This window comes from Cucumis sativus, chromosome 1 (genome assembly GCF_000004075.3).
Source record: "Cucumis sativus cultivar 9930 chromosome 1, Cucumber_9930_V3, whole genome shotgun sequence".
Taxonomy (NCBI): domain Eukaryota; kingdom Viridiplantae; phylum Streptophyta; class Magnoliopsida; order Cucurbitales; family Cucurbitaceae; genus Cucumis; species Cucumis sativus.
The window spans coordinates 10,175,789-10,197,272 of record NC_026655.2 but is presented as its reverse complement, the minus strand read 5'-3'; the positions used below and the strand labels follow the sequence as shown (position 1 = coordinate 10,197,272).

At 32.7% G+C, this 21,484-nt stretch overlaps 2 protein-coding genes and 1 non-coding gene across 4 annotated transcripts; 1 reads left to right on the top strand and 2 right to left on the bottom strand.

The window, feature by feature from the left end:
• Positions 1 to 5,199: 5,199 nt before the first annotated feature.
• On the bottom strand, positions 5,200 to 6,364 carry LOC101206990 (histidine-containing phosphotransfer protein 1-like). The gene is made up of 6 exons (XM_031880294.1): positions 6,211 to 6,364; positions 6,026 to 6,138; positions 5,855 to 5,923; positions 5,674 to 5,745; positions 5,501 to 5,573; positions 5,200 to 5,396 (listed from the first exon to the last, which is right to left on the bottom strand). The coding sequence occupies exons 1-6, from the start codon at positions 6,304 to 6,306 to the stop codon at positions 5,373 to 5,375; spliced, it is 447 nt and encodes a 148-aa protein (XP_031736154.1). The 5' UTR covers positions 6,307 to 6,364; the 3' UTR covers positions 5,200 to 5,372.
• Positions 6,365 to 7,252: 888 nt separating this feature from the next.
• On the bottom strand, positions 7,253 to 7,324 carry TRNAD-GUC. Its single transcript has one exon. It is a non-coding gene; the product is annotated as a tRNA-Asp (tRNA).
• Positions 7,325 to 9,049: 1,725 nt separating this feature from the next.
• Positions 9,050 to 21,122, top strand: LOC101204119 (peptidyl-prolyl cis-trans isomerase CYP71). 2 transcript variants are annotated; one of them, XM_004139431.3, is made up of 14 exons: positions 9,050 to 9,413; positions 9,769 to 9,854; positions 11,246 to 11,334; positions 11,434 to 11,673; positions 11,797 to 11,918; positions 13,530 to 13,605; positions 13,704 to 13,811; positions 13,893 to 14,069; positions 14,267 to 14,484; positions 18,047 to 18,179; positions 18,629 to 18,852; positions 19,293 to 19,446; positions 19,911 to 20,075; positions 20,745 to 21,122. In XM_004139431.3, exons 1-13 carry the CDS (start codon positions 9,250 to 9,252, stop codon positions 19,992 to 19,994), a joined length of 1,875 nt encoding a protein of 624 aa, XP_004139479.1. In that variant the 5' UTR covers positions 9,050 to 9,249; the 3' UTR covers positions 19,995 to 20,075; positions 20,745 to 21,122. The 2 variants fall into 2 exon arrangements, with proteins under 2 accessions (XP_004139479.1, XP_031744641.1); XM_031888781.1 differs by having other exon boundaries at positions 9,250 to 9,413; positions 20,762 to 21,122.
• Positions 21,123 to 21,484: the final 362 nt, after the last annotated feature.

The window sequence follows — 21,484 nt, the reverse complement described above, 5'->3', positions numbered from 1 at the left end:
ATTGATTAATTGATTTATGTTCATTTTGATACAAACTCTCGTTTAAATGAAAATAGATCAATAATTTTATCAATTTATGAGATGATAGTTTCTTGGTGTACCTAAGTTAATAGAAATATTCCCAAAGAGCTAGATTCGGCTCATTTTGCTCGAGCTCAACCAAGGAGTGGGGGTCTCAACTTTCTTCGTTAAATCACAGGGCAGATTCCTCTTTCTCTATTTTTATTAACCATACATCTACATATATAAAGTCAAACCTTGCAGAACTATAATACAAATAGGAGTATAGGATATATAATTTGCAGTGCCATTCAAGCTTCCTTTATCTTAGTGTTTTGGCTTTAAGCGCTAGACCTACCGGATGCCTCGTATTTTATCATATACTCAAAGTCATGTATATATTTATTAGAGGGTTACTTGCAAAAATAGGAAAAGAAACATTTATATTTGAAATTTCCAATGTAGAGAAAACAAAAAATTGCATCCCCTTTTTTTTATTATTTCAATTTTACTCCCTTTTAGGCATATGATTGGATCTACCCCAGCAGTATATTTGACATAATTAACATTCATAAATCAATTATGTTAGTTAATATACTTTATATTTGATACACCACGCACTCAACTAATATATTTTATTTATATTCTCTAGATCAATCGATTATACTATTAGTATATATCAAATTTACCATTCATTATAATAAGCTTAATAGCCAACATGTTGTTGAATGTATATCAAATTTACCAATCGATTATACTATTAGTATTTTAACAATTTAAATTCTGAATTTTATTAATTTATATTTAGTAATGAGATTTTTGAAACCTATGTAACTTTTAACTTCTATAACCATCTCTACAACCATACAAGAGACTCTCTTCAACCATTTCTTAATAACCGGTTTGTTTTTCATCATTTTACTTCCTATGTGTTTTGTTTTGCCTTGAACTTTTATTATAATATTGATATTAATCTAACATTCATTTTTTACTTTAATCATGTATTGCAATATGTTAATACTTTTTAAAAAATATTATTAGATGCTAAAAACAAGATATATACAAGTATGAAAATCATACAATGTCAATTGTGAAGTTAAGTCCAAAAATGTTTTGAATTTTATTATTATTATAAAGCAGGAGTGCTTTTTTAACATGGAGGGATTTAAGTGTACAATCTACAAATATTCTTTCTTATGATGTATTTGTTTCATTTAAATAGTGGATATATATATATAATGTGAGACCCGTACCTAAAATAGATAGGTTAAGATTTTGGTAAGTGATGAGAGAGAGAAAAAAGTATTCGGTAGAAGTTAAGTATTTTCAAGCTATGCGATAAAAGTGGATGTTTTGAAGTTCTTCGCAAAAGAAGAATTTTGCGAGAAAGACAAACTAGGCAAGCTAGAACTCATTGCGAGCAAAGGCTATGTGATGAAAGAGAAGAAATTTCCAGAAATTTCCTATTAATGTTTAATTAGTAGATTAAGTGTCGAGTTTAAGTTTAAACATGAGAATGAGAAAGATTAAGTTTACATGTGCACCACTAAGAGCAAGAGCTTGTAAGTTATTAAGAGTTTAAAAGTGACTAATTCATTTTGAGATTAGTATAAATAGAGGAAGAAGACATAATGCTAAAGAGTATTTCCTCTTAAAATTTGTAAGAAAACCAAGTGTTACTTTGTTGGAGAAAAAAAAGCTTCTAGGCGAAAAGATGCAGAAGAAGGGAAGATAGGTGACGGTGAGTGATTTCTTCTAAAAATGTTTGTTTATATGAAAAGCTTTTCTTCAAGTATGTTTTATAAATGTGAAACTCTGTTCAAACCATTGGTTTTGTTCCCGTCATTGAGCTAACTGTTATGTGCACATAAGAGATAAAGGCAGCCATGTAGAAAAGGACTACACATGGTGGAATAAAGTTGGTCAATGCATAAAAGGTATCTATTGTGTTAGGTGGTCTGAGCAACAACGATTGAACGATTAGGATATTCTTGAATGCTATTGATGAAAAGGACATCACAGTAGTCTAAACTCAAGATGATGAGTCTTAGCGTAGAGAATTATTCATGTTCTTGGCAAAAGGAGTGTTTAATGACGACTAATGTGTGTTTTTGCGATAAGATATATTTACGCAATTGATATGAAATAAGGATGTTTATGAAATGTATTTCAAAAAAAAATTCTTAAAACTTTCTCACTAAGTCTCTTGTGACTTATGTTTTAAGTTTTCATTCCCCAGATATTCAATCTAGGCGTTAAGACCAAAAGTAAAAAAAAGGGTGAAGAGGTACTAGGCGAGAAGAGCATGTCAAGTGTTTAGTTCTTTTGTTTGGTTGTGTAATAACTATAGATTTGTTTGTAAAGGTTGTTGTCAAACGCATGGTTTAAAATTAATAAAAGTTTAAAGTTCTCGTACCTTTCGTTGTGTTATGTTTCTTAATCGCTTAAGTAAGAAAAGTATTCAAGGTTTTGTCTTATCACTTTAAGTTAAAGATAGAGGTGGTAAGCTAAGTCACTGGGTGATTAAGAAAAACTTAAAGGCTTGAGCTCACCTTTCTGGAGTTGAAACGCGTCAAGAATGCTTGAGTCATACCGTGTAAAGCAATCTGTTAGGTGCTTGCAGGACAAGGTGCGACATATAAACAATATTCGTTTTATGAAATCTTATAAGTTCTCAATTTTATATATTTAAATTTAATTTTACTACATCATTCCACATCTTACAAATAATAAAGGTTGTGATTACATAATGTTGGTGCATGAGGCACATAAATGAAGAGTTCTTTATTATCTACACTTACGCATAACTATGGGAAGTTTTAAAAATAAATAAATAAAAACCGGTAAAATATTACACTATGAAGAACAATTTTAAAAACGGAAAAAGCTTATAAACCCACAATAAAAAAAGTACCAAAAATGCTTTAGTCAACACTTGATTAATCTACCACCCGCGTAGGCGGGTAATTTTCTTCTAAATGATTGTGTAATGTAGTTTAAACAAATGATCTACTATCGTTTAGGTCATGATACACGGCCGTGTAGTTCTTTTTTAGCGATGGGATAAAAGGTTTCAAATTTAAACGATCATGTTGGACCATGCTAAACTATCGTGTTAATCTAGACAAATGTTTGTATTGATCATGGAAAACGATCGTGTTGATTATGATAAGCGATCGTGTAGACCAATGTAAATTATCGTTAAAAACTTCAAATCAAACGATTGTGTTGACCATGCTAAACGATCATGTTAATTATGGTAAGCGATCGTTTAGACCAGGCCAACACGATCATGTACATAGTTCATTTTAAAAGATGAAAAAAATGTTTCAAATTTAAATGATTGTGTTGATCATGGTAAACAACCGTGTTGACAATGGTAAATGATCGTTTAAATCATGTCAAAATAATATTTAAACAATCCTGATATACTCGAATATGTGGAAGATGAAGTAGCTTAAAAGAATCTTACCAAAAATGGTTTAAATGAAACATGAGATTTAAACAGAAGAATAAACCATTTTAAAATATAAGAAAGAAAATCTAGAAGAGAAGATGAATAAATCGCAAAGAATAAGAAAAAAGAGAAGTAACGAATCGTCGGTAATATTTAAGGGAAAATCTGAAAACTATGAAACTATTTCATCGACTTCATGGACTTTTGTATCTTGTTACATGAGCCGTAAACATATTTGGGTTTTGTTTGATTCATGTAAATTATCCTAACTATAATTAGATGAATTAAAAAAAATTCTTTAGCTTTCGTATAGAAAGTTTAAGGACGGGAGCTTGCCTTCAATCTAACACTTAGCTCACCAGCCTTATTGCCCTTGTCTCCACGCCTGGACAAGATCATGTCCACTCAAACACAACACTATCCCTTAGCCACCTAAACATGTGTTTAGAGGTTCTTCAATAACCTTTTGGTCGTCTACCAACCTCATCACACCCAACTTCTTCTACTTAGTCAAAACTCTTCATGTCTTCTCTTCTCACATTCTTTTAGCATCCAACCTCCTTCACCTCAACACTTGGGCTTTTCATTGATATGGTTTCCTAATCACAACAACACCACAACACTAAACTTGGTTTTCTTCAACACTTTAGAAACTACTGAGAACACAAAGTCTAGGGCTTACAAAAAAAAATCTACCTAGTGGTGGAAAATTAAAGCTTGATGTGAAAGAAACAAGGTCGATGAAAGAGACCTCAAACGTCAAAGGGATTGTAGAATCCTTTTACTATTTTTTTATCTTTTTTTTGTAACTGACCTTTTTTTTTCTATCCATAACAATTTTCTTTCTACACAAAACTATTAAACAAAAGCATCCATATAGCTAAAAGACACTAAGTTATTTTATTTATTATTGTTATTATTTTTACTGATCAAGAAGAAATCTCTCAAGACAAGTTAAAAAATTTCTCATTCCAGCTTGACCTCCTGATCTTTGCTTAAATCAATGTGTATCCTACTAATTCTAGTAGGCTAACCATTTTTATGGGCATGTGACATCAGAATATCTTTGTTCTTTTTAATATATGGAAAATAAAAAGATAAAAAAATCAATTTTTAATTTAAAAATTATTTTAAATTCTTAGAAACATCTAGTATCATAAAAAAAACTAGAAAAATAACAACAAACTATTATAATCTATATACTACGAGAACACCATTATAATCTATAGACTATACGAGAACACAAACAATTTAAATTGTCCGCTTCAAATTGTTGAGAGGGTTGTTCTTTTATCGTTTTTGTAGCTTTTTTTTTTTTTTTTGTAATTTTTCTTACTTAATTACTCAAACTAGTTACCCTTACCCTTAGTTGTTCTCATCTAGTTTTTTATTTATTTAATTTTGAAAACAAAGAAGGTTATTTGGTAAAACTCAAATTACATTTATAGGAAAAACTTGTGATACCTTCTTAAAATTCAATAATTAATTTAGGAATTATAAATGATGGGAAGAAGAAACAAATGTTGTTCTATTTGCTCAAGCTTTTGTCATGAGAACATAAACCTTGAAATAGGTAAACCTCTCTTTAAAAAAAATCATAGTACATCAAGCAACTAATTATAAGCAAACTGAAATTTTTTAACACACAAGAACAATTTTAGGTGCAAGATTAATAAGTATTAACATTATTTTGCAAGTTTAACTATAAAAATGAACCAAGAAAGAGAGATAATAGAAAAGAATAAAAGAAAACACTAAAATTTCCAAAGTCAATTCTATTAGTATTCTTGTAGAGTATATATGTTTGTCCAAACAAGCTTGTTTAAAAAAAAATATTACAAATCCAAAAAATGAAACTAACTAAACAAGCTCTTTATTTATCACCAAATCTTGCTTCATCCTTCATTAATCTCTCTTAAACCTCCACTGTCTTCTCAGCCTGTTAAATCACAAAAACCAACACAAGAAATAATTGATATCTTGGTAAAATTTTCAAGAAATCATTTATATATATTAAAGAAAAAAATGAGGAAATAAAATTACTTGAAGCATGTGGTGGAAAGAATCACGTATGACATAGTATTCCCAGGAGAGTTTCTTGTAAGCTTCTTTTGAACTGACGAAGAAAAAGTAAAAATAATAATAAGATTTAAGAATAATCATCATCAAATTGTTTTAAAGACTTACTAGTTAAACTAATTAACACAGTTGATTACCCATTAAGGTTATTGTTATTCAAATGCTCTTGTAATGCAATACAAGCACTTGCTACTCGAGATCCACCGACTCTGTTCGATCAGATCATAATCATAAACAAAACCCTTCAAATTATCCTCAAACTCACTTTTATAAAAGAAACAGAAACAAGAATTTTAAATCGAATTGATCCGAAATTACCTTGCCGCAGCAGATCGGATCATTTCTGCAGTGCTAATCGCAGTACGAAAATCCAAATGCTCACCTTCCCTGAAAGAACCAAAACGGAACGAAGTAATTACATTAAATACCAAAAAAAAAAAAAGAAAGAAAAGGAACCGTGTTAGGGTTTTTAGGGTTTTTGAATCTTACAGAGATTTCTGGATGATTTCGAGCTTAGGTTCGGACTCGACGCAGAATGTTACCAATGAATCTAGATGCCCAGGGGCAGTTCTCCGGTTATTGAAATCATCATCAAGAAATCCCTAGAAAGAAACCCAATCAGAACTCAAGAAAATTGAAAAAACAGAGAGTGAAGATGATGATATATTATTCACCTGTTGGCGCAAAGCATCGATGAATTTATGGATCATTTGTTGCTGAGAACGAGGGGGTTGTGAGTGAGAGGAAGAGGAAGAGGCGGCTGCAGACATTGGGAGAGAGTTTTCTTTGGAACGATGGATTTTTCTTCGGAGTTTATGGTTTGAGGAATTCAAAGTCTTTGCGATGAAGAAAAATGGGTGGAGGGAAAGCTGTATTTATAGGCAGAAACTTTTTAAATTTAAAATTTTGTTAATTCAAAAATTAAATGAGAAGAAGTTAAAGTAGTTTAAATCTGTTACATTACTGTTTAAGTCGTTATTACTTTACTTTACTTTTCTAACTTCAATTCTCTCATTTATTTTCTAATTATTCTTTATCAATATATTTTTAACTAATTCTTTATATTTTCATTACATTTTCCTAATTTCTTTTATAAGAAAAACTCTAATACCATCCATTTTCAGTTTTAATTTGATCTTGCATAATCTTTCATTAAAAAAAAAAAATGTGTTTATTTATATTTAAACTCTTTTAATTAAAATAACTCCAAACTAACCCAATCAAATTTTCTAATAACCAACCATATCTAATCTAAATAATCACAAACTAACTACAAATAATTGGCAAACAACATTCATTTAAATGAAACAAATTTTAAATCTGCAGGATTTTCATATATAGAAGAATTCCATGTAGTGTTAAGTTTGTATGAATCAAAATTAAAAATTTAATTTAATCTCAAAACTTAAATGAAATGGCTATATCCTTGGTTTTCTACTCAGTGCTTCAATAATCAAAATCTAATCAAACTCTTGTAATTTCTGCAATGGTATACACCTTTATAGGTTAACTGAGGAGTATATACTAACACTTAACAGCAGTAGCACCAGATGGATTATTCTATAAACACTACTTTATATTTTGATATAGAACAAAGTAAAATAATAATCAGAAGAAAATGGATTTTGCAATGCTGGTCGAGAGTTCTTTGGAGGAATAAAGTTGATTTTTTTTTAATTATCCTATGACTGTAGCTTTTGAAAAATAAAATAAAATCGCCGTTGCCGGGGATCGAACCCGGGTCACCCGCGTGACAGGCGGGAATACTTACCACTATACTACAACGACTTCTTTGATAATTAAAAGAATGTAATGAAAAGAGTAACGATGTTGTTGATGACATAATTATTTATTTTGTGTGTGTTTTAGTGCTTTTTTTAGACTGATGTTAAAATGTGAAATTATAATTTAGACTAAGAAAGGAAATTACATAATTATTTCAAGCATATTTCAATGTCTATTCATTGAGCTAAAGTTACATGTTTGTAACCTATAAATTTGCATGTACTCTTTTTCTTGAGCTTAAAAGGCTCAAATCTTCTTGCCTTATCTATTATACTATAAACAAAATAACTGTATAATTATTTAGCATGTCAGTAGCATTCCAGATATGATATGAAAGACAATGGAAAATAGTTTTTTTTTAAAACAAAAAATGTTTGTTTAAATGGATTTTTATTGAAGAGGAAAGCAATAAAAAAGAAAAAGAGACTGTCAAAACGTCTTAACTCCAACACTAAAACAATCTTTAAAAATTCAGTACTACTTAACCTAAGTATAAGACTCATCATGTTTAACCTAAGCTTAACTCAATTGCCTGATCAAGTACAATCATTGCAAACTGCTCGAGGGAGTAAGTACCAAGGACTTCGCTAAACACGCTAGAAGAAAGTTTGGACAAACTTCGTTATGACATTTTGCTGTTGAAATTTATGTCATAAAACTCATAGTTTGTAATCATATTATATTCAATAAAGTCGTTATTGAAAAATTATTAGTGAAATTGAATACTATAATCTTAAATCCAATAAACTAAGGTCCCAAAGTTATTTTGAGTAAAGTTGCACTTTATGTAGAAACGTAAACGTAGATCAAATAAGGTTGGACATCTTATTTTGGAGAAATTATGGATGTGTCATGCTTTGTAGTTAGTACAAAGTGATGTGATCATGAATCGTTCATGTAAATATATGAAAGTGAAGATATCATATGTAAAGAGTTTACATAAGACCGAACCATGAAATAGTCACTTTTACTTTATAACGCCGTTTGCTGTTTAAAACTGACTATTTCAATTATTGATGACCTACGTAACTTAATCTTAATCTTAAACTAACTATGAACTTCTGTTCACACGAGATTATTCTTAGATATGCATAGGTGAGGGCAGCTGCCGCTCTCCTTCAATGAATGAAGATTATGTTGTAGTGTGCCAACATTTGCCTTAGTGGTACCTTCTAGTTCCTCAAGGTGTTTCGCACTTAAGTCACTTTCCTCTTGAACTTGTCTCCCTGGAGTTCCAATTGAGGCTTCTATACTCATGATTTTTTCCTTGAGATTTATTGCATGGAACTCTAGGGAGAAATTGCGATTGTGTTGGATTCTCACAACAAATTTAATAGGGAATTGCCCCATTGAAATACTCGTTCTCTTTATTAGTTTTCCACATTTTAATCAATCCAAATTCAAGAAAAACGTAAGTCGTTTGATTTAAATGTTCAATTAAATTTTTTATAAACAAAATCTTAATTGACAAGCTATGTAAGGAGTTAAAACGTCTTAACTCCAACACTAAAACAATCTTTAAAAATTCAGCCACCAAATAAACATAAAAGTGGAAGAAGATAATTTTGTGTTTTTTCGTGGGAGGAGATTAAATAAATAAAATAAATAAAGGAAAAGTGTTATAATAACACAAAAATATGAAACTATTTAAAAAAAGAATTTGGCTATTTTTGAAAATATGTTGTAAACAAGTTAACCTATTCAAAACAATTCAAAAGAAAAAGGAGGACAAATGTGAAAACATTTTCAAACTAGTAGAACAATCCTTCACTCATCACTTCTCACTTTGCACAGTATTGCTTGCTTTGCTATTGACTTGGACCGGCGAATTGGGCAAAGGAAAACAACCTAGTGCCGTCGGGGCCTTGCGGTGGCTTTGTAGACTGTAAATCTTCGAATCTTGAAAGAACCCTAACCACACAAGGAAGATGGAAGAACCCCTCAATGGGAATGGCAATGTCGATTCAGCATCAGCAAAAGCAGAGACCGAAGAGGACCCTGCCATCGGCCCCGGTCCAGCTCCTCGCTCTCGACCCAAACGCCCCCTTCAGTTTGAGCAGGCTTATCTCGATACCATCCCCTCTGCTAACATGTATTTCTTTCTGTCTTTATTTCTCTCTAGGTTCAGAGCTCTCCAATATTTGTCTTCTCAACTTCTTCTGTTAATTATAGGGCATTTTGATTGCTGATATGCAAAGTAATGGAAAATTTTGGTATTGGGATACTTTAGTTAGCTAAATTTGGATCAAAATTGATATGGGGTTCTGGGTTTTTGAAGTTACATTAGGGTTTTTTATGCTTACTGTGATGGGTATTATCCGCGTGAAATATGTAGTCGACTTTATTGGATTGGAAGGGTGTTAAATTTTGAACTGGGAATGCTATATATTGTCAGGGAAATTGGATGCTAGATGATGATCAATCTGTTCTTATTTTTCCTCTAACAGGTATGAGAAAAGTTACATGCACCGTGATGTGGTTACTCATGTTGCTGTGTCTTCTGCAGATTTTTTCATAACTGGGAGTGATGATGGTAAAATTCTAATCACTTGTCTCTTAAAGTTGATAACTTAGATCTTTTAGGTAACTGTCTCTCTGGCACACCCTGTGTATGTTTTGTGTTTGTTGTGGCTATCATTGACTGATTAGATTACTGATATGTTGTTAAGACAGAGTTGTTAGACTCTGTGTAGAATTTCTTTCCAAAATAGTAAAAACGTGTTTGAATAATTGTTCCTTTATAGTTTATTTATCTTGTTTTCTTTTGAGTTCAACAGTTGTAAGAGTAGGAGATGAACCATCTGCCGTTGGGATAATAATTGGTGCCTAAATCATTGAGCTATGCTGAAATTGGCTGTTTGGTTTGTTTTCTTATGTTGTATTTGTACAAGTGATCTATTTTAAGCTATTATTATCGTTTTATGAGCCAAGAGTGTTGTTGATGAAGAAGAGCAAACAACAGTACTTTAATTGATGAAAAGTTAAAAGGATGAGTAGATCAAAGTTGGATCCAATATCATCATATAGAACAGAAGAGAAGACATTGGTTAAGTCCTTAGTTAATTAAATAGCGGTAAGTTTTGCAAATTTTCCTTTATTTTTACATAAAAAATTTGGTTGTTAGCTGGCGGTAACTTAGATCTTGCAAGTTGGTTACCAACACAGTTACAACGACAAATAATCTATAAATGAGACCTTTAGGATATAGTGATCATTATTTTTCAGTTTAACTTCTATAACGCCTTAAACTTTGTTCTCTGCTCCAAGTATTGCCTTGATTGGTTTCTCCCACAGAAGATCCAAGGCCTCCTGTTACAACCGATCTTCTGGTAACTTTTCTGAAGAAAAATTAGAAAATGTAATTTCTTCTAGTGCAGTGACATGACAGCTTTTTGGATGATTTGGTTAGAAAAGGGTCTGGATTTTATAGGAAGCTGATGCAAGTGAAACATTTTCACAAGATTTCTTTTCTCTTGCGAGTCTACATCCAGCTTTTATGCAATATTGTCTACTGAACTCTTCTTTAGTTTATGTTTACTGTAAAGTTTTGTTCTTGGTATGTTTCTCTCTCTCTGGCTCTCAATTATTTTTTACCAGGAAAGAAACTATTGTATCTACAAAAAGAGAGGATGCACAGGAAAGGAGAGACTGCATTTTGTCTTCATGTCTTTTCCTATTCCTCTCTTTTATTTCTGATTGTTATCCCAATAAGTTAAACTACAGCCTCTTTCTTTTCATTTATTAATGAAAAGTTTGTTTGTTTTTTACTCTGCTTTTTTCAAGGAATGAAGAGGATAAATCATAACCACTCAACCCCAGAGAGTTGCTTCGTTACTCCACTGCAATAACTTAATAATTAATTCCATTATTTCTTCTTTTTCTTTTTCTTCTTCTTCTCTCTCTCCCTGCCCCAACCCGATGCAGGGCATTTGAAGTTTTGGAAGAAAAAGCCTATTGGTATCGAGTTTGCCAAGCACTTCAGATCTCACCTTGGTCCTATTGAAGGCATTGCCGTGAGTTATTTTCTTGCTTTCTGTTTAATGTTTCACGTTCTTTTTCAGAGTAATGATCTCCGGCCATTATCAGCCTTATAACTTGTTCCAGTTTTGCAGGTTAGCGTTGATGGTCTGCTTTGCTGTACAATATCAAATGATCATTCTGTAAAGATATATGATGTTGTTAATTATGATATGATGGTCATGATACGGCTTCCTTTTATTCCTGGTGCGGCTGAATGGGTCTATAAACAAGGAGATGTGAAAGCTAGGCTGGCTATCAGTGATCGGAACTCATCATTTGTGCACATATATGATGCACGGTCTGGTTCGAATGAACCTATTGCCTCACGAGAGGTTAGATTGCATCTTTAAGCATCATTGAAATAACAGCCACTTTTTATTACACTTAGGGCGCCCCTTTCTTTGGGCAGATGACTCCCCAGTCCCAATTACTATTTTGTTTTATATTTCTTACAGGTACACTTGGGGCCAGTAAAGGTTATGAAGTATAATCATGTATTTGATTCAGTTATATCTGCTGATGCCAGGGGACTTATTGAATATTGGACTCCAGACACACTCCAATTTCCTGAAAACAAGTACGTTCGTTTACGTGGATTTTGATTTTTGATATTTTATGGAAACTACATGGTTTTTATTTTTATGTATGTTTATGATATAAGAACATTTTATGTGTATACAGTATATATTTTAGTTTAGTTATACATGGTACACATGTGGTTATATGGACGGTTATCAATTGTCCTTGAAAAGGTCCACTCCACGGTATAAACTGAAGAGTTCATAGAAGAAGCTGCTAGAAAATACAGAACATTAGCCAGAAAGAAAGTAGAATATGATGACCAAAGGGAGTTTGATGGACTTCTTTCCTTCTGCATTTTATCACTACACTTCTCTGATTGACCTCTCTTTATCCACTACCTTTCTCTTTGTTCCTTGGTCATTCGCTTCCACTCACCACTTTTCAAGAAGGAAATAAAAGAAACAGAAACCTTTAATACCCCAAATATCGCATTGAACACTAGGATCAATTACCCAAAATATAGTTGTGGCTGAGCATTTAATTCTTAATTGAGGTCTAGCACTTCATCTACCATTAGGAATCTGTGCTGGTTTTTCAGCATGAAGTGAAATGTTTACTGTTGTTACCGTTGAAGGGACATATTATAGTTATAACAAAGGGGATTGTCATCAATAGCAATCTATAATCCTTAAATGAGTTATTTTTTTATTTTTTATTTTTTGTAGTTTGAGCAGTAGTCTCTTTTCATCTATTCAATGAAACGAAGCATTTCTCTATTGATGTTGTCTCTTGTCTAAATAATAATAAAAATAAATAAATGAAGTATTTGTCGAGCTAAAGATTCATTTTGAGGTAGGATCATGTGCTCTATTAGTAGTAACTCCATGATCACAGTGGTCTATTAGGTGTTTGTTTTTCCTTGTAGCTTTTGTGTTATTCCCAAGGTTTTTTAAAGCTTGAGCCGCATTAAGGCACAATGGCTATTTGGGACTTAAGTGCCAGGTGCAAAAAAAGGGGCGAGTTTTTTTTTCTCCTTTTTACAAGAGAATATCTATAAAAAACCTAAAAAGTATAGATACATTTATATACACAATACAAAACATTCATGGTAAGAAATGAGGTTTTAAGGAAGAAAAATATATCAAAGATGAACAAGTGAAGAAGATGACGGGGATTGAAGGAGAAGATCTAATGAGAAATTCTTTAATGTTTACTGTCTTATCTATTTCGTTTAGGGTTTAAAATATAATTTTGTTATTATTAACTGTTAATAATAACACTAAACCTTCATTTATGGTTAAAAAGTTCAAAAAAAGGAAAAAAAATTGCAGGAAGGTGCGTTGAGTTTGTGCCTTGGCTGCACCTTCCTAATAGCACCTCACTTCTTCAATGTGAGGTGCTGCCGTTGTGCCTTGCCTAGATGTGACTCTGCTTGACTTTCAAAACACTAGTTATTCCATAATCCTTTTGTCTATTTATGTATCACATCCTTTTAGTTTCTTTCTCCTTTTATTATTTGAATAGAAAATCTAGTGGTCGGGAGGATAGTTACAACAACTTAACAGTTTTTTTATCATCGTTAAGATTATGTGTTTTTGTCTTTTAGGATTCCATGTATATGTAACTGTCCATGTATATGTAATTGCATTCTGTCTGTCTTTTGCAGTGTCAATTTTAAATTAAAAAGTGACACCAATCTTTTCGAAATAGTGAAATGCAAAACGACCGTTTCTGCCATAGAGGTAACTTACAGGTTTTAGTCTTTATATATAAATCTCTATTCCACTAAAGTAGGTATTGCCATGAATGTGCATGATGGGAATTGTTCTTCATTATTCAGGTCAGCCCAGATGGTAAACAGTTCTCAATTACATCACCTGATAGGAGAATACGTGTATTTTGGTATCGCACTGGTAAACTAAGACGAGTTTATGATGAATCTCTAGAGGTAACATTAAGTTACAGTGAGCTTTTTAGTAATAAGCTTGCTGTTATACATTTCTGATATTTTCAATCTGTCATTCATTAGGTTGCCCAAGATCTGCAAAGAAGTGATGCACCATTATACCGACTGGAAGCAATTGATTTTGGGAGGAGAATGGCTGTTGAGAAGGAAATTGAGAAGGCAGAAAGTGCTCCACAACCAAACGCTGTATTTGATGAGAGCTCTAATTTTCTTATCTACACGAGTCTTCTTGGAATAAAAGTAAGATGCTAATGTTGGGTAAAGTAATGTCTGCAAATCTTTTACCACCTATTATCTTCTCAAATTTTGCCTCCAAAAGAACTATCTAAATACTTAAACAACTATGAGTCTATGTCAAAATACAAGTTCTCTTGATGATAGGGGACAAATGAATATGTATAGATTTGATCTCCTAAAAAGATACCATTTTTTATTAGGTAGTAAACTTGCACACAAACAAGGTTGCTCGGATCCTGGGGAAGGTGGAGAACAATGATAGGTTCTTGAGAATTGCTCTGTACCAAGGTGACAAAAGCAGTAAAAAGGTTCGAAAAATCCCCTCTGCTGCTGCAAATGCTAATGAGAGTAAGGAGCCTTTGACGGATCCCACTCTATTATGTTGTGCTTTCAAGAAACATCGAATATATTTATTCAGGTAATGAGTATTTTTCCTGGGACATATTAATAGAAACTTATGGTTAATTTCATGATATTGAAGGTTCACTCTTTTTTATTTTCTAGTTTTTCTTATTTATTTATTTATATGTAAGGAAGCATATCATTAAAATAAAAAAGTAGGCAAAAGTAAAGCTAAAAAGAAGGCCAAGACTAAAAGGGTGAAACAAATAGAAGCAGTTAAGTAAAACCTTGGTTGTTTGTAATCAAGGGAAGGTAAATATCTTGAAAGGTGGAAGAAAAAGTTCATGAGGCGGCTTTGAAGTGTGTTGCACTTCCAAACCTCCTCTCACTTATGGTTGATGTTGATTTTCACTTTTCTGAAAATGTGGAAGCAGTATGTGCACTGTTAATACCTCACCTAGTGGTAGGCTTAGTTTGCTCACTTGCATAGTGTGATCCAAATTATGTTGAGGTAGATTCTTTGAGGAATCAGAAGCTCAATTGTACAAAAGTTTGAGATGTAAGTTGTCACGCCCTGCTCCAGGACACATAATACAAACTAACTTAAACAAATACCATGCAGCAGAAAAAAAATCAGTAAACTTCTTTCATTAACTTAAACCAAAAGGTTTCTACAACAGTATATGTCAAGATACAAATTCTCAAAACAAAATTTTAATAAAGAAATGCCAAAAAGCCTTCAACCTTCAACAATCAGCTCTTCAACTCGATTGCTTAGCTCCTTAAACGATTGTTTAACCCCGATTGTTTACCTTGTAACACGATCGTTTAGCACCGATAGCTTACCTTTCCACCCGATTGCTTACCTTTATAAACGATTGCTTACTTACTTACAACCTAGGGGAAAAACTTAAAACGTAAGTCAAAATACTTAGTGAGTGATAATTTTTGAAAACCTTTTGGGAATACATTTCATAACCCAAGCTTAACGCTTCATTTTCATAAATCACAATCAATAAAACACACATAAATCAAAATCAATAAAACATCGACATGCAACACGACACGACACAGAAATACACTCAATTTCTAGAAAAGTAGGACACGACACGTTAGGGACATGTTGTAATTTCTTTTATTATTTTAAATAATATATGTGATAATACATGTAAATGAATTACTGCCTCTAAATCTGGTTCATCTGACGACAAATTGACTACTTCAAGCATCCCAACATCTTCAAAAGATCAAAAGAATCTCTAGCAATCTCCCATAATTTCGTCTCCCCTTGTGAATATTTGGGATTTCTTGACAAAAGATGCAAATTACTATGAACATATACCATATCATCTGCACGTTGATGTAGCAATTTGTTTGGCCTAACTGGATTAATAAACGAGTACTCCAATTCCTCTCACAACATGAAGAGGAGGAAGGTTGACACAGTCGCTTAAAAGCAATTGATTGAAGCATAAACACCATGCATACCTCACCAATCATATGCATCCTCGTTACACCTAGCAATTGTAGAATCAATATCCATTAAAATATTTTCCCATTGTTGAAAATCTAGCAAATTCCAATTTCACTTTGGCTCTATCTTCTGCATTAGGAAAATATTTTTTGAGGCATTTCATTCTCTCATGAGTTACTTCAATGTTCTTATGTGGAGGTACTCGATTAGGATCTTCCTCAAACCACTGTTCACTATAGTACCTAAATACAGATATATCAATTTTAGAAATTATATGTCAAATAAATATGATTATAATAGGAAGATATAATTATTATAAAGTACAATGGGTTCAAAGAATGAGCCAAACAATGATGTGGAGTATTATTCTTGTTCCAACGATCAATAAGGATATTATGGACAACATCATAGAAGGAAGAGTTTTCATTTCCACGTTTTCATGCCTATAGATTGCAATCTTACTTTTTCAATCATACTATCCCTCATGTCGTATCACAAATCTGAATCATGTTGTATATAGGTTTGGAGAAGGAAATGACGTAATCAATTTTATCCCACCAAATATCATCCATATCAATCCTTCCACATATCTTGGTTTTTCCACGTCATCCTCTCGGTAGCATGTCCATTTATCACTAATAACCATAGCTTGCAACCCACATTTAATAAGCTGTTTTAAGCATGAAAGTAATTTCAAAGATATGAACACATTAAAAATAGGAAGCCTCATTGAATGATTTGTTATAAAATTCTTCACTGCCATCACATTTCTAGTGATATCAGAAATCCAACTTCATTCCTCGTAAAAAAGCACATGGTTTATGACATTTAGGATTTTCTACTCATATTGTAGTTTGGAACTTTTTAATGAACTCAGATACAACTAATGTACTCTTTATTTATGTTTTAAAGAAGTATTGTTGTGTTCTAACGTATATGAGTAATTTAATTGCAAGAATTATCACGTATATTGTTTTAAAAAAATTATAACATGTCGTGTCCTGCTTTTCTAGAAATTGAGTGTATTGCTGTGTCGTGTTGAGTTCGTGCTTCTTAGAGTTGGGCAGAGTTCTCTTTGCTCTTTATTTTTGCATCTTTATCATTTTTCCTCTTCCTTAAACGGCGTGATATTGGATCTTTTGGTTGGGTTTGGGAATACCATTCCTTTTTCTTTGGGTTTCGTTGTAATTTGACCAATAGGGAAACGATAGAGGTTGCCTCTCTTCACTTCTTTCTTTGGTTGAGAGCTGTAGCTTTAGGGAGGGATGTTCAAGTTTGGAGTCCTATCCCAAGTCGTGTATATCCGTGTAAATTCTTGTTTAGTTTGTTGTTGGATCCCTCCTTTCCTAGGGAGTCTGAAGGACTAAGTTTTCATAGAAAGTTAGGTTATTTATCTGGCAAGTCTTGCTTGGCCAAGTGAACACTGTTGATAGGCTTGTTAGGACTTCACTTGTTGGGCTTTTTTGTTGCTTGCTTTGTCGGAAGGCAGAGGTAGACCTTAATCACCTCTTTTGGGATTGTTAGTATGCTCAGGCTGTGTGTAGTTTTTTATGTAGGAGTTTGACGTTAGCTATGCCGGCCACCGGATCATTCACTCAACGATTGAGGAGTTCCTTCACCATCCGCCTTCAAAGAGAAATGGGGTTTTGTATGGCTTGTCTGGATGTGTGCTGTTATTTGGGGGGAGAGGAATGGTTGGGTGTTACGTGGTTGGGAAAGGGGCAAAAGTGAGGTTTGGTTTTTGATTAGATTTCACGTTTCCCTTTGGGCTTTGATTTCGCAGACTTTTTATAATTATTCCATTGGTAACATTTAACTTAGTTGGTCCCCCTTGTTTCAGATGAGGTGTTTTGGTGGGCTGGTCTTTTTGTGCGCCTTTGTATTCTTTCATTTTTCTCAATGAAAGCTGTTATTTCTATCAAAAGAAAAAAAAAGTTCTGTACTTCAATGATTTTGTACTTTCCTTGTTTAAGAAAATAAAAAAGAAATATTACGATCATATATACCTTGACCTTGGAGAGACTTGAATTAGACAGTGTTTCATGTTATTTTGATGACAAATGCCTCTTTCTATCCATATCTTTTCTCGTTATGAGTGATGCTTTAAACATTTATATGCCTTTTTCTTTCTGACTTTTGATTTGAATTTGTTTTGTTTTTAAAGTCGGAGAGAGCCAGAGGAACCAGAAGATGCAACAAAGGGAAGAGATGTATTTAATGAGAAGCCTCCAGCTGATGAATTGTTGGCAGTATCAGATATTGGCAAGTCAGTTACAACATCTCTTCCTGATAATGTGGTAAGTGTCCTTTTTCTTTTCTCTCTGCAGTCTGCATTCAAGTATTCTTGTGGCTAAATTTAAACCCTGTTCAAAAGGAAGAACAAGGTATTGTTTAATCCTCTTTCTACTATATTTATTTTTAAAAATAAATTTAAATTTACTGTTATTAAAATGAAATAAAGCTTTTTTCATATATATATTATTGTAAATTAACAGGAAAAAAAAGAGGTTAGTATCGTTGTAGGATTTTTTTTTCAAGCGGATAAGAGGATTCACCTTTAGGTGCATAGATACCTTGTTTACAACTATATTAAAATTAATGCCCAATTTAATTTTCTAACGTGCCGTAATTACTTATTCGTCAATTTATGACTTCATTAGTTTGTTTCTTTTAGATAAAAAAAAAATATATCCTTTTCTCTCTCTAATATAAAGCAAACTGATACGTCTGATTCATGCTTCCTCAGATATTGCATACCACGATGGGAGACATCCATATGAGATTGTATCCCGAGGAGTGTCCTAAAACAGTAGAAAACTTTACAACACACTGCAGGAATGGCTATTATGATAACCTTATCTTTCATCGGGTCATCAAAGGCTTCATGATACAGACGGGAGATCCTTTAGGAGATGGAACTGGGGGACAGTCTATTTGGGGAAGAGAGTTTGAAGATGAATTTCACAAAAGGTACATTGACTATTTTTCATTTTTCCCGAATTACTTAAAGTGGTTTAATACATTTTGTGGTAGTGGTTCTGCTATCAATGGTGATGTATTTGAGCAGGGGCTGCTGCCAATGTTTAAATATTCTGGAAGAAGGGCATCTTCTCCAGGGTTTATTTTCTCCAATACTCACAAAAGCTAGCAATATTACTAGTTCTCTCTCAAACCTAACACTATGGACTACTCATTTAAAACTGATCTAGAGTAATTTAGACAATTACAAATTGAAGAATATAATTATCATCATGATGCCTCGTTTTAGATTTTTGATTGGATATTGGAGAAATCCTCATACAACCAAAAAGGGACTTCTCACCATTTAATTTTTTGATTTTTGAGGATGGGAGCTGCTGGTTATAATATGCATATGAGCCTTATGGTTTGTGCATTTTGTATCTTTGCAGTTTGCGGCATGACCGGCCTTTCACGGTTTCAATGGCTAATGCAGGCCCAAACACAAATGGGTCTCAGTTTTTTATCACAACTGTAGCCACTCCTTGGCTGGACAACAAGCATACAGTGTTTGGAAGAGTTATTAAAGGCATGGATGTCGTGCAGGTATGGTTTTGTTGTTATGATCCATCATCCCCCTACTTGTTATGATATATACATCTTTTTGTTCATTCTTTCTATTTGGTACACTTTTGAGTTTTAATTATAAATTCTTTAAATATATGTACATCCTTCCGTAACTCTCAAACATTAGTTGGATGATCTTGAATGGCATTGCATAACTTTTGATATCATGGCTTATTAGAAATGAATTAATGTAAATCAGGGACGCAATATTGACAATTTTGCTGATAATTAAATGACCAAGTATGTGGCTGTAATTTAAGTGAGTTGGATTTTAGGGATTTCAAGCATCTTATATTAGATCAGGAGCAAGATATTTGATGTGGTCGCTGTTTGTGCTTTGGTTTATCTTTTATATTATTAATGTTTGTGGCCTGAATCTCTTTATTCACAATTGGTGAGAACTAGAACTAAGAATTTTGTTAAATTTTTGTATATTTAAACAGACAATTGAGAAAGTGAAAACAGACAAGGCAGACAAGCCATACCAAGATGTGAAAATTTTAAATGTATCTGTCCCGAAGCCTTGAAGTTCCATTCTTGAGATTGTCTCGTCAACATGGTTGTTAATCATGCTCGGGACTCTTTACCTTGGCAGTTCTTGTTTTCAGGTAAATATACACACAGAAACTATCTATATATGTGTGTGTGATTGTGTCCATGTTCTTTCACTTAGCTCTGAGATGAATGAATTGCTCTGTAAAATTCCATGGTTTCAATTTTAGTGGCTCTTTAATCTCAAAGAACTAATGCTGATGGTCAATTTTGGTTTGATGGAGAAGGCAGACCAAGCCATATATGATATATCCTTTTGGCCTTTTTAAGCTTCAACAGCGTGTATTATTGTTAGCTCTTGGATGCTATCTAGATAGAAATACTTAGGAGTTAGGTCCAATTTGGTATCAATTTATTTTGATACCTGTTTGGATTGACTTTTAAGTAAGTGCTTAAAAGAATTTTTTTTTTTTTTTTTTTTGTTGCACTTAAAAGATACTTTTTAAGCACCTCGAAATCAATTCAAATTGGGCCTTAGTTCTCTAGTTTATGCTTGTTTCCTCCCAATTTCTTTACTACTATTTTTTTCTTGAAATGATTGAATTCTTGATCAAATTCTAAAAACAAATACATTTTAAAAAAATAACTTTTATGAAAGTAGCAAAACAAAGAAACGTTGGAGAAAGTAGTGCTTGCAAGTTTCACTCTCGTTTGGTCTCGATTGTTGATACATCTTGGCACATTTTTATGCATGGAAAAAGACTTGAGAATACATTAACCTGCAGCTGCAGGTTCCTTACAGATGCGTATTACGCTCAACTACAGATTTTGGGAAGTTGAAACACTTGAAGGTTGCAGCAAAGAGTAATTTAAAGAGTGACATACGATAGGTTTTAGTCCCTTCTCAGATCTCTCACCCAAAGAACTTAGTCATTTTCATGGACGAGTTACTTGGTTTTGTACTCATTGTTCATATCATTCACTCGTAACCCTTGAGCCTAATTGTAGATTAGTTTATTATTGTTGTTTTCCTCTTTTATGTTTTCAAAAAATATGTAACATTGCTTTTATTTTCTTTGTATTATTTACTAGAAGATTTATGTGAGATGAAGTAGGAGGATATAATGAAATGCAATGTAATTTTCCCCTGTTTGATGGCCTTATTATTTCTCTTCCAGGTGTTTAGAATAGCAGTCAAATGATTGGGTGTAGTCTATTCATTTTTTCTTATATATTAAGCAAGAAGTAACCTTTTTTTTAAGATGAAATCTGCCACGACCTTTTATTGGTAGAAAGATTTAGTGCCCCTCACCAAACAATGTGGTTGGATGATATTTGTAAATCGGTGGTTTCTGTTTGGGGAACAGTATAGTCTCAAATGTTGATTTGGAAATCTTCAAAGGTGAAGAAAAATCCAATGAATAAGATGAAAGAGAAGTATCAAACACCGAGCAAAAATCAAACAAGAACGACACATTGATTACAATGGAATTGAATCTTCAAACTGTCAAAGAACATGAAACGA